At 63.6% G+C, this 12,426-nt stretch overlaps 1 protein-coding gene across 8 annotated transcripts in view; it reads left to right on the plus strand.

The window, feature by feature from the left end:
- The first annotated feature begins 828 nt into the window (after positions 1-828).
- DYSF (dysferlin) overlaps positions 829-12,426 on the plus strand; it is a 108,877-nt gene continuing 97,279 nt past the window's right edge. For 2 of the 8 annotated variants that reach the window (XM_059817481.1, XM_059817483.1), the window contains exons 1-6: positions 829-916; positions 6,406-6,461; positions 7,224-7,315; positions 10,394-10,499; positions 11,912-12,113; positions 12,175-12,368. In XM_059817481.1, the coding sequence (XP_059673464.1) occupies positions 829-916; positions 6,406-6,461; positions 7,224-7,315; positions 10,394-10,499; positions 11,912-12,113; positions 12,175-12,368 (738 nt within the window). Of the gene's footprint in view, positions 917-4,176; positions 4,271-6,405; positions 6,462-7,223; positions 7,316-10,393; positions 10,500-11,911; positions 12,114-12,174; positions 12,369-12,426 lie in introns of those variants that run through there. The other 6 variants (XM_059817485.1, XM_059817487.1, XM_059817482.1 and 3 more) reach the window with 3 other exon arrangements.

Consider the following 12,426-nt stretch of genomic DNA (forward strand, 5'->3'; position numbering starts at 1 on the left):
TAAAGCCAAAGAGGGTCAGAGGGAGTGACGGGGAGTGGGAGTGGGGCAGGCCCCCAGCAGCTGTGGGGCACAGGGAGAGGGGTCCTGGCCTGGCTGGGGGGGGACACTCCCCACGCTGAGCCTCTTGCTGGGAAACCCGGGGTAAAAATAACCTCCCCGAAATAGCCGGGCGCCGTGGATGTCCCCAGCTGTCACCGTGGGTCGCGGCTGTGCCAAAAGGAGAGGCGGCCTCCCATCCCCCGGCTGGGGAAACTGAGGCAGGGGAGGGCGGATGGTGGGGGGGGGGGTCCCACGCACCCACCGCTGCTGCTCAGCCCTGGGGTTCGCCCTGCGTGTAGCTCAGCCCCCCCAGACCCCCGTTTTCTCCCCAGGCCTGGCCCCGGCGCCACGGTGAGGGGCTGGGGCTGCACCCGGCGCCTCTCCGGCGCCTCTCCGGCGCTCACCCCCGCGTGGCCCAAACCCCACGGGGGGGTCTCGGGGGGGCGGTTCTCGTCCTGCAGCAGCCCCCGCCCGTGGGGAGCAGTTCAGGGGCCGCGGGGGAGCAGAGCCCCGGGCGGGGGTTCGGACCCAGACCCCCCCTCCGCGGCGTCCCCACGGGGGGACACTCACCTGCCCTTGTTGCGGGGGGGTCCCAGCACCCCCCACCCTCCAGCCGCCTCCCAGGCCGGGGGGGGGGGGGCTCTCCCGCCCCCTGTCCCGCCTGCGGGGCCGCGTCCAGCGGCGGCCGCCGCCGTTCCCCTTTAAGAGAGGCGGGTACCGGGCGCGGGGGGTGGGGGGGCGGCGGCGGCGGCGGCGCGGGAGGCGGTCGGGTCGGGTCGGGTCGGGGCGATGCTCCGCGTCTTCATCCTCCACGCGGAAAATGTCCGCACGTCGGACGCGGACATCAGCGATGCCTATTGCTCCGCCAGCTTCGGAGGTGCGGGCCGGGGGGGGGGGCTGCACCGGGGGGGGGGGCTGGCGCCGGGCGGGGGGGCTGCCCCGGGGGGGCTGCCCCGGGCTCTGCCCCGGCGGCGGGGATGGTGCTGACAGCGAGGGGGGGGGTCCCGCATGCCCTGCCCCCCCCCCGGTGGGTCCTATCTCTGGCTGGTGTGCCCCCCCCCGCGACGATGTGGGTGCTCCCCGCAGCCCCCCCGCCCCGTGGGTCCCGTTGCCGCGGCCGCCCACGGCAACTCCCCCCCCCGGGAGGTGTCTGGGGAGGCCCCCGCCCGCCCCCCCCCCGGGCTCCCGCAGTGCCGGGGGGGCGATGCCGCCCGGGGGGGCATAGCTGAGCGGTGACAGCACCAGCGCCCGCCCGGGCTATTTCTGGCCCCCCGCTCCGCTCGGGGGGGGGCCCGGTGCGAGGGGACGCGGTGGGGGCCGGGCCGCCGCCTCCCTCCCCCGTGACCCCCGTGGGCGCCCACACCACGTCCCACGGGGCCGGTTGGGTGTTGGGGACCTGCCAGACACCCACTTACCCCCCCCCCCGCCCCCTGCACCCCCCCCAGCCGCCTCCATCCCCCGGGAGAGGTTTTCTTCTGCCCGGGGGTTTATTTTCCGCCCTCCCGGCGTGGCAGCGGGGCCCCTCCGGCTGCACCCCACAACCGGGGCCCCACCGCGTCTCCCCCACGCGAAGAGGGTGCCTGGGGCTGGGCAGGGTCCCCGCAGGTCCCCGGTCCCCTGGGTGGGCCTGCGGCCTCCCGGGGCCCGTCCGGTGCCAGCCCGGGTCCCAAATCCTCCCCCCAAGGGGTGACGGGAGGAACGAGGCGGTGGGTGACACGTCACAGGGCTCCGGCCATCCTTGGGATGAAAAAGCATCTTTTTGGGGCTTGCTGAGCGGGGCGAGGCGGGCAGGAGGAGAGGGACGGTGTGTCAGCACCCGCACGCGTCTCCCGCTCTCGGTTCTGGCTCTGCGGCCGGGGGGGACCTTCCTCGTGGCACCGAGGTCCCCGTCACCGTGTCCCCGCGCGTGGTCACGGCCGTGGGAAGCCGCTGGCTCGCTGGGCCTCGGGAGCAGCTTCGTCCTTCCCGCACGCCCTTGTCCTCGCCAGCTGTGACAAGGGGCCAGGGAACGGGGTGGGGGTCAGATGGGTGCGGGGGGCTCGGAGGGGGTCCTGGCTGCGCCTCGCCACGCAGGCGGGTTTGCGGTGAGAGCTCGGCCGGGGGTCCGGTGCTGCGGGGGTGCTCGGGGCCCCCGCCCGGCAGCGGGACCCCCATCGTGCTGACGTGTCCCCTGTAGTGTGGCATCCCCGGGGCTGGGAGCTCCCCGGCTTGCACCGTCCCTGGGGTGCATCACCCCTGGGGTCCTGGTGCGCCAGTGTCACCGGGGTCCTGTGCATGTGGCATCTCCCATGTCCCACTGCTCCGGCGTCCCCGCTGCTGTTTCATCCCCGGGCTCTGCTGCTCAGGCATCCCTGCGGCCCACAACACCCCTGGGTGCAGGTGCTCGGTCACCCCAAACTTGCAGCATCCCTGGGTCCCCGTGCGTTTGCACCCCCGCGGCTCGCAGCGCCGGTGATTTACCGTCCTTGGGGCCCTGTGCTCGGGCACCCCGAGGGCTCGCAGCACCCCAAGCTCGCAGCAATCCTGGTCCTGGTGATTTGGCATCCCCGGGAGCCAGTGATTTATTTACCACCCCCAGGATTTGCAGCATCTCCAGGTCCTGGTGGTTTATTTGCCATCTCAGGAGCTTCCAGCATCTCTGGATCCCAGTGCTGGGCCATCCTCAGGGCTCGCAGCATCCCCGGATCCCGGTGATTTATTTACCATCTCCAGGGCTTGCAACACCCCTTGTGTCCGGTGATTTACCATTCCCGGGGCTCAGAGCATCCCTGGATCCCGGTGATTCATTTACTGTCTCTGGGGCTCACAGCAGCCCCGGATCACAGTGCTCGGGCATTCTCTGGGTTCGCAGCATCCCTGGGGCCCGGTGATTTATTTACCATCCCCAGGGCTCGCAGCATCCCAGGATCCCAGTGCTCCGGCATCCCAGGAACTTGCAGCATCCCCGCATCCCGGTGCTTTATCTACCATCCCCAGGGCTCGCAGCATCCCCGCATCCCGGTGATATATTTACTATCCCCAGGGCTCGCAGCATCCCCGCATCCTGGTGCTTGGGCATCCCTGGACCCTGGTGATTTATTTACCATTTATTTACCATCGCAGCATCCCCAGATCCTGGTGCTCGGGCATCCCAGGAGCTCACAGCATCCCCGCATTCTGGTGATTTATTTACCATCCCAGGAGCTCACAGCGTCCTTGGATCCTGGTGATTTAATTTACCATCCCCAGGGCTCGCAGCATCTCCGGATCCCCGTGCTTGGGCATCCCGGGAGCTCACAGCATCCCTGGACCCTGGTGATTTATTTACCATCCCCAGGGCTCGCAGCATCCCCGCATCCCAGTGCTCGGGCATCCCAGGAGCTCACAGCATCCTTGGATCCTGGTGATTTAATTTACCATCCCCAGGGCTCGCAGCATCCCTGCATCCTGGTGCTCTGGCATCCTGGGAGCTCGCAGCATCCCCGGATCCCCGTGCTTGGGCATCCCGGGAGCTCACAGCATCCCTGGACCCTGGTGATTTATTTACCATCCCCAGGGCTCGCAGCATCCCCGCATCCTGGTGCTTGGGCATCCTGGGAGCTCGCAGCATCCCCGCATCCTGGTGCTCGGGCATCCCAGGAGCTCACAGCATCCCTGGATCCTGGTGCTTTATCTACCATCCCCAGGGCTCGCAGCATCCCCGCATCCTGGTGCTCGGGCATCCCAGGAGCTCACAGCATCCCTGGATCCTGGTGCTTTATCTACCATCCCCAGGGCTCGCAGCATCCCTGCATCCTGGTGCTCTGGCATCCTGGGAGCTCACAGCATCCCCGGATCCTGGTGATTTATTTACCATCCCCGGTGCTCGGGCATCCTCAGGGCTCGCAGCATCCCCGCATCCCGGTGCTTGGGCATCCCCGGAGCTCACAGCATCCCCGCATCCCGATGCTTTCTCCACCACTCCCGGGGCTCCAGCGCTCCCGTGGCTCCGGCATCCCGGCTCCTGCAACCTCGGAGGCGGCCACGTCGAGGCGCTCCGTGTCGCCGTCCGGTCACCTCCTCCACCCTCCGGGGAGGGCCCGGGACGGGGGAGGCGGCGATGGGGGGGCCGGATCCTGCCCGGTTTGGCCTCACCGTGCCCTGCTCCATCGCCCAGCCATGCTGCGTTGTTTGCTCCAACGAGCCAGCCACCTCCCTAACTTGGAGAAGGGGGACAAGCAAAGCGATCCGGTGGCCAGCCTGACTTTCCGAGGTGAGGGGACCCCCAAATCTGGGCTGGGGCGGGCAGGATTATTGCTTTTGCAGCGCCCCCCCCCCCCCCCATCCAGCAAAGCCCGGCTTCTGCGGGGCGCCCGGCCAGGACGTACGTCCTGGCCGGGCGCCCCGCAGAAGCCGGGCTTTGCTAAGCTCCATCCTTATCCTAAATCCTTGCAAAATTCCACCCCTGCACCCCACTACCGAGTGCGCCGCAGCCCCCTCCATCCCCACCCTCCGATGCAGCCCCGTGCCACGCTCAGGCGCGTGACACCGCCGTCTCCAAGGGGTCCCTGGGGCGGGCTGTGAATTTTATCGCTCTTCCTCCGTGATTTTGGGGTGCGCAGGGTCGTGGGGGACAGTGAGAAACGCTGTTGCTTTGGATTTTTCCCGGGGTGGGGCATACACACAATTTGGGGACGGTCATTTAGCGCTGCCGCCCGCTGTCACGGCATCTAAAAGTGATGGGGTGACGGGTGAGCCCCGGCAAAGCGCAGGACCCGGCTGTGCTGCAGGGTGCTGCACCCTTGGGTGCTCTCAGTCGCTCTTGTTCTTGGCCCTCATTAAGGTCTTTTAAGTACTAATATGAGATTGATAAGAATAACCCCTTATCTAGGGGGTTATCCCATTGCCGTGGGGACCGGAGGACGGAGGTCCCGGGAAGGGAGCGCTGCCTTTGCACCTCGAAAGCGCTCGCTGGAGGATGTCGCTTTATTTTTGGCAACCGTTTCCTGGTGGTGGAAAATGTCCATTTTTAGAAAAAAAAAACAAAAATAAGGAAAGGAAAGGGATGAGTGGCTTCGGACCCGGCCTTTCCTGTGCTGCGTGGGGCGGGTGGGGGGAACGTCGCTGCTGCTGGCCCCTGCCCAGCCAGCTCCGCGCCCCACCGGCTCCCGGACCCCTCGTGTTCATCCCATGGTGGGTGCTGGGTGTTTGCCCGGGATGGGCTCCATCCATCCGCCGCCAAAGCGGGAAGCAGCTCTCGTTGGCCAAATCACGATCCCGAGAGGGCGGGGGGGAATTCCAGGGCTCTGCGTCCCGTGAGGATGAGGTGTAAGCGGGAGACGTGCCTTAAATCGCGGATATTTGACGTCTCTCGGGCTCGGTGATGCTCTCCAGAGGTGCCGTGTCAGGGCGATGGCAGCCCTGCCTCCCTCCCGGCCCCAGCCCGGCTCCGGCGGCCGCTGGGAGATTTAGCACAGACTCTTTAAAATCTGAAATAGGAAAAGATTAATTTAGCGATGCTAAAACCGAAAAAAAAAGGAGAATATTTTGAATGAGCGGCTTAAGCTGCCCGCCGGCCCCGCGTGCCTTACCCGCAGCCTGGGGTACCTATATATATCTATAGGGCCCCGCAGGGCGCCTGGACGGTGTCCCCTGGGGTTTGAGTCACCGCTATTGTTCGGCTCTTCCTTTTCCTCTTCCCCCTGTCCCTCCGGTGACGCAGCCCCTTGGGGCCCAGCGGGCGTTCGGCCGGTTTTCAATGTGACATGAGGGTTGTGGTTTCGGGGTGCAGCTTGGGGGGGCTCCTTGGGCAGGGCTGGAGCCCCCCGGCACCGGGTCTCCTGGGGACGTTGGCTTTGGGCTGCTTTTAACTGCTGCCGCCCGACTCCGCTCCCTGGGACGGCTGCGGTCCCATTCCCGGGGACCAGGTGACAGCATCCCCATCCGCATCTTTTGGGGGTGTCTGTGGACCAACCCCCTCTTCAGTGTGCAAGCACCCGACCGCTCTCACAGGGGCTCTGGGTCCCATCTGGGACAGTACTGAGGTTTGGGTGGAGGGAGGAGGATGTCTGGGCCCCCCGTGGCACCTTCCAGCCCAAAAACCCACCCCGCAGCCTTCGGGAGCTCTGCCCTGCTCAGGGGGAAACTGAGGCACGACACATGGAGATGACTTGCCTGGGGTTTTCCAGTGAGGCTCGTGGCAGGGCTGGGGCTCGAAGCGGGGCCTGTCTGGGCACCCCACAGCGCAGCCCGTGTGCAAGGAGCGGGGCCTGATCCTGCTCCGGGGAGCTGCGGGTATCGCTGGGGGCTCTCGACCCCACCTGTGCATGGGGGGGACCTGAATTTTGGGGTCTTTCCCCGCACTTCAGCGGGGAAGCCAGTCTGATTCGCGTGTGTTGTTCCCTGCAGGCGTGAAGAAGAGGACTAAAGTCATCAAGAACAACGTGAACCCTGTATGGAATGAGGTGGGTGTCCCCCCATCCCTGTCCCCATCCCGGCCAGGGACACCCCGGGCACGGAGGGTGCTGTGGGACCTGGGTGCAAGCCCCAAGCACAAAGGGCTTGTGGGGGCCCGGTGATGCCCTGGCGTTGCCACCCCACGGAGGGTTTGGGGCCGGTCCCCATCATGGGCAGCTTTGTATCCGGAATTCCGGGCACCGGCAGCGGAGGAGCGGGACGGAGCCAGCTCCGTATGGGCCTTTGCTTCAGCCTCTTCCCCTTTCATCAAGATCTTATCAGGGCCAAGCACGCACATTAGAAGGAGCTGTTTAAAAATATTGCAGCTTGAGGGGAAAACAAGCGTGTTTTACTCATCAGCCTGGCCCTGGGGAGGATATTTTTTCCAGCACCTTCTTCCTTCTAACCCTGACCTGTGTTTTCATGGGTCTAAATTAAAAAAAAAAGGGGTTTGGTGAGCAAACTAACACCGTTTTGGTGCAGAAACGCTGCGTGCCAGCTCCCATGGTTTTCTCCTTCACTTTTAATCCATGATGAGGGCAAGATCTTTGCCCGGGGCATGTTTTTTTCTGGGGGTCTGCCAGGATGTTTTGCTCGGGGGACATGCGGTGCTGAGGTCTGTGCTGTCAGGGCTGTGACGGCGAAGTGGGTCTGGTGTTTTGGTTCTCCACCTCCAAGAGCCTCCGGCGGTGCCGGAGCCGATCGACCCCGGCGTGAGCATCGCGGCTCCGGCCGGGTGCTGATCCTGGCTCCCCTCTCCTCCCCTCCAGGGCTTCGAGTGGGACCTGAAGGGAGCTCCCCTGGACCCGGGCGCTGAGCTCACCGTCGTCGTGAAAGACCATGAGACCGTGGGGAGAAACAGGTGGGAGAAGCGTTGGGTGCCGGGCACGAGCCCCCTGCCCCGCTCCCATCACCGGTGCAGCCCGTGCACGCCCAAGGCTTTGCACAACCGGGCTGGGGTGGGCGGTGAGGGCGGTTCGGGCTTTTCCCGGGCTCCAGGCGATGCTCCCCAGCGCCGGCTGCCCTTTGCAGCAGAGGCGGCCGGTGGGAGGCGAGAGCCGCATTTCTGGGCTGCTTCGCTCAACGGCCGGGGAGAAAAACCAGTGTTTGAGGGCAGGGAGCACACAAGGGACCCTTGTGCCCGCCGCCTCCCCCGGGCTGCCGCACCAACACGGCCGCCTGCCCTGGGAGCAACGCCGGCGCCGCGAGGCCCCGGTGATGGGCACTTGGCCGGGGAGGTGTGAGATGGCGGCCAAGCTCCTTCCCCAAACAGGCTTTGCCGGCGGAGCTGGGAAGGGCGGCGTTTGTAAAACAAATGGCCCGGGGCGGCTTCCTTTCTCACGGCAGCTCCTGGTGCCCCTCGCTCCGGGGGCAGCGGAGGTTTCCCCATGGGGTCAGGGTCTCCCTCCTCGCAGCGGCTGCGTTAGGAAGGAGGGTGAGAGCAGATGGCGATGCTGCCTCCAGCCCCGGGACACCCAGCACGGCCACCCCCTGGCAACCTGCGTCTGCGTGCGGGGCTCCTTTGGCCGGGATCGCTGCTTGCACAGGGAAAAAAATATAGGAAGTAATTTATTTTTGGAACCCGCTGTCCTGCTCCGGCTGGGACGGGGAGGACAGCCCCGGCGTGAAGGGTCCCGTTTCCAGGGCTGGAGCCGATGCTGGATTCGCTCTTGGGCTGGAGGCCAAGGGAGGTGGAAATTGGGTCCGGTCCAGCTCGGTGGCGTCGTACGTCCCTATAAATAGCGAGGGGAGGACAGGAGAAGGGTCCCCGCTCCCGGCGCAGGGAGATTTCATCTGCCTGCATGGGGATCAGCCGCTCCACCATGGCCCGCAGGGACCGTGATGCTCTCGCGAGTGGTCCCCTCTCCTTCGCAAAGGTGACGGTGGATTTTTTGCTTTTCCTTCCCTTGGGAGAAAATACCAGCCTGCCTGTCCACACAGGTGCTGTAAAGAGCAAACGAGGCAATTAACAGTGACAGGCAATTAACGCCCTGTCTTGGCTGCTGTTGCTATGTGAAACCACAGGATGACAGAACGGTTTGGGTTGGAAGGGACATTCGAAGATCATCTAGTCCAACCCCCCTGCCATGGGCAGGGACACCTTCCACTAGACCAGGTTGCTCAGAGCCCCATCCAACCTGGCCTTGAACGCTTCCAGGGATGGGGCATCCACAGCTTCTCTGGGCACCCTGCTCCAGTGTCCCACCACCCTCATCGTAAAAGATACCTTCTTTATGTCCAACCTCAGCCTACCCTCTTTCAGTTTAAAACCATAGCCCCTTATCCTGACACTACAGGCCATGGTAAAAAGTCTCTCTCCGTCTTTCTTGTAAGCCCCCGTCATATATTGAAAGGCCCCAATAAGGTCTCCCCAGAGCCTTCTCTTCTTCAGGCTCAACAACCTCAACTCTCTCAGCCTCTCCTCATAGCAGAGGTGTTCCAGCCCTCTGATCATTTTTGTGGCCTCCCCTCCGGACCCGTTCCAACAGGTCCATGTCTTTCCCATGCTGGGGACCCCAGAACTGGACGCAGTGCTCCAGGGGGGTCTCACCAGAGCGGAGTAGAGTGGCAGAATCACCTCCCTTGACCTGCTGGTGATGCACCCAGGATACGGTTGGCTTTCTGGGCTGCGAGTGCACATTTCCAGCTCATGTCCAATTTTTCATCCACCAGTACCCCCGAGTCTTTCTTCGCAGGGCTGCTATCAATCCATCCATCCCCCAGTCTGTACTGGTACTGGTGATTGCCCTGACCCAGGTGCAGGACCTTGCGCTTGGCCTTGTTGAACCTCGTGAGGTTCACATGGGTCCACTTCTGGAGCTTGTCCAGGTCCCTCTGGATGGCATCCCATCCCTCGAGTGAATCACCTGCCCCACTCAGCTTGGTGTCATCTGAATACCCGCTGAGGGTGCACTCAGTCCCACTGTGAATGTCAATGATGAAGATGGTCCCAGTACGGACCCTTGAGGAACACTGCTTGTTACTGGTTTCCACTTGGACATTGAGCCATTGACTGTAACTCTTTGGATGTGACCATCCAGCCAATTCCTTATCCATCTAGCAATCCATCCATCAAACCCATTTCTCTCCAGTTTAGAGGTATGAAAGTTGTGGGGGACCATACCAAAGGCCTTACAGAAGTCTAGGTAGATGACATCCATAGGTCTTCCCTTGTCCACTGATGCAGTCACTCCATCGTAGAAGGCCACCGGATCAATCAGGCACGATTTGCCCTCGGTGAAGGCACATCGGCTGTCTCTAATCTCCTCCCTGCCTTCCATATGTTTCGGCATGTCTTCCAGGAGGATCTGCTCCATGATCTCATCGCGCTGTTAGGACAGCACAAAGCGGTTTGAGGGCTTTCCCAGCGCTGGGTGGGGAGGAGTTGGGCAGCAGAACCGGACCTACTCCCCGGCCAGCCCTGGTCCATGGAGGAACCGGTGCTGCCGGCTACGGCGGGAGGTGGTGGCACGGTGCAGGAAGGGTTAACCAGAAGCAGACCACCAGGGAGATGCTGAACTCAATAGGGGAAAATCAGTTTTAGAGTGGTTTAAAATCCTCCTGGATGACGGTGGCACACAGACACCAGCTGCCAGCTCTGATCTCACCCACCTCCAGAGAAACCCCCAACCCCTCGTGTCTCTGTTTTCTCTGTTGGCAAAGAAAAATCCATCAGCGCTTCGGTTTATGGCTCCTGCTTCCTCAGCGTGGACTTTTAGGTGCTTTTCCTTGATCAAAAAGTCCCCAGAGACGCTCGCCCCGGTTATCTCACCTGGGCTTGGGCTGAGACAATCGATGCCTGTTCTCCCTCGGGGATGCTGGCAGGCGTCCCCCCGCCCAGCCCCTGCCCTCGGGGTCGGTCGCTGGTGCCCGGGTTTGCACCAGCCGCGGCTCCCTGGCCCCTTCCCCTGCTGACCCCCCCATTGCTCTTCGCCCCCAGGTTTTTGGGAGAAGCCCGAGTGCCCCTGCGAGATGTCCTCTCCTCCCCCAGCCTGGCGGCCTCCTACAACCTCCCCTTGCTGGACACCAAGAAGCAGAGCACTGGGGTGAGTCCCTGCGCGGGGACCAGTGAAACCAGTTAAAGCAACGTCCCTGCCAGCTGCAGCTCCCAGTTTGAGACCAATTTAAGCAACGTTCCTACCAGTTGCAGCTCCCAGTTTGAGACCAGTCTGAGCAACATCCCTGCCAGTTGGAGGTCCTGGTTGGAGACCAGTTTGAGCAATGTCCCTACCAACTGCAGCTCCCAGTTTGAGACCAGTCTGAGCCCTGTCCCTGCCAGCTGCAGCTCCCAGTTGGAGACCAGTTAAAGCAACGCCCCTACCAGTTGCAGCTCCCAGTTTGAGACCAGTCTGAACACTGTCCCTGCCAGTTGCAGCTCCCAGTTTGAGACCAATCTGAGCAACATCCCTGCCAGTTGGAGGTCCCGGTTGGAGACCAGTTTGAGCAATGTCCCTACCAGTTGCAGCTCCCAGTTTGAGACCAATCTGAGCCCTGTCCCTGCCAGTTGGAGGTCCCAGTTGGAGACCAATTTAAGCAATGGCCCTACCAGTTGCAGCTCCCAGTTTGAGACCAGTCTGAGCAACATCCCTGCCAGCTGGAGGTCCCAGTTGGGCACCAGTTTGAGCACTGTCCCTGCCAGTTGCAGCTCCCTGTTTGAAACCAGTCTAAGCAACGTCCCTACCAGTTGCAGCTCCCAGTTGGAGACCAGTTGTCCCATCCTGGGCTCTTTGGCTTTGAGATTTACCTTTCAGGGAGCAAAACCAGCAGCTCAGGAAGGCGGGCAGCAGGAAGCCGCTCGGTCCGTGCTTGCATGGGACCTCCTGCGCCGTGCCGGGGGGACTCACCTCCCCACATCCCGGTGTCCCCCTCTCCTCCTTGCCTTGAAGCCTGGGGAAAGCTTTGCTGGGGAGACCCCGGTGCTTTGCTGGGGACACCCCGGCAGCAGATGGGTCAAACCTCTTTGCAGGGCAGATGGTGGCAGGGGCTGTAGCCCGTGCACCCATGGGACAGGGATGTACACGCCGGGCGGCCAGCGCGCTCTGCGGGGAGCACCAGCAGCACCCCTTGCAGCCCGTTAAATCTTGCACTTCCCTTTCCGCAGCTCCCTTCTCCTTGAGCTTTTCCCTGGCTCTGCCTCCGCTTCTCCCTCCCTTCCGCTCCCTCCCCGGCGGCTGCAGTGTCCGGCTCAGCCCAGCCTGGGGCTGCCATCTAGCGGGATGGGGACCGGGTGGTCACCCCGCTGGGACCCCACACATCCCTGGTGCCCCCATGGGCCCTGGGACACCTCTCCCTGCCATCCCCCTGCTCTGCTCCTTTTTCCCGGCATTTGCCCAGTTGCTGCCGCTTTTTCGGCTGCATCCCCTCGGCAGAACGTTGAGGGTGGCATCTGGCACTGAGGCTCAGGCCCCGGGAGAGCGTTTCTGGATGCCCATATAACAAATATTTCCTTTTTTTCCAGGCTTTCCTCATCCTGCAAGTGTCCTACATCCCCCCGCCGGGAGCTGTCCCCCTGTTCCCCCCTCCAGCCCCCCCAGAGCCGGCACCGGCTGCTGCTGAGCCTGACACGGTCACTGGTAACCAGAAACCTTTGCGTGTAGCACCGGGGGGTGTGTGTCCCCCCACAGCATCACGTTTTTCACAGCTAGACCCCTCACCCCGCAGTCCCACAACGCCCGGCCCCACCTTGCTCATGTCCTCCATCTCCTTTCTCGCCCGGCGCAGAGACGGCCGGAGAGGAGGAGACGGAGGATCAGGTGGCGACGGGGGACGAGACGGAGCCCTCCTCCTCCTCGGGGCCACCAGGGTCCGAGCCCCCCTCGCTGCCCCGCAAGCCCCCCGTGCACCACGTCCAGGGGGTGAAGCGGAGGAGGAGCTCGCCCAAAAAGCCTCTGTCCAACAAGCCGCAGGACTTCCAGGTGAGATGAGGCTGGTGGGGATGAGCTGCTCTCCTGAACCCACCTCCCCAAGGGCCCC

Source organism: Gavia stellata, chromosome 5, assembly GCF_030936135.1.
Source record: "Gavia stellata isolate bGavSte3 chromosome 5, bGavSte3.hap2, whole genome shotgun sequence".
Classification (NCBI taxonomy): domain Eukaryota; kingdom Metazoa; phylum Chordata; class Aves; order Gaviiformes; family Gaviidae; genus Gavia; species Gavia stellata.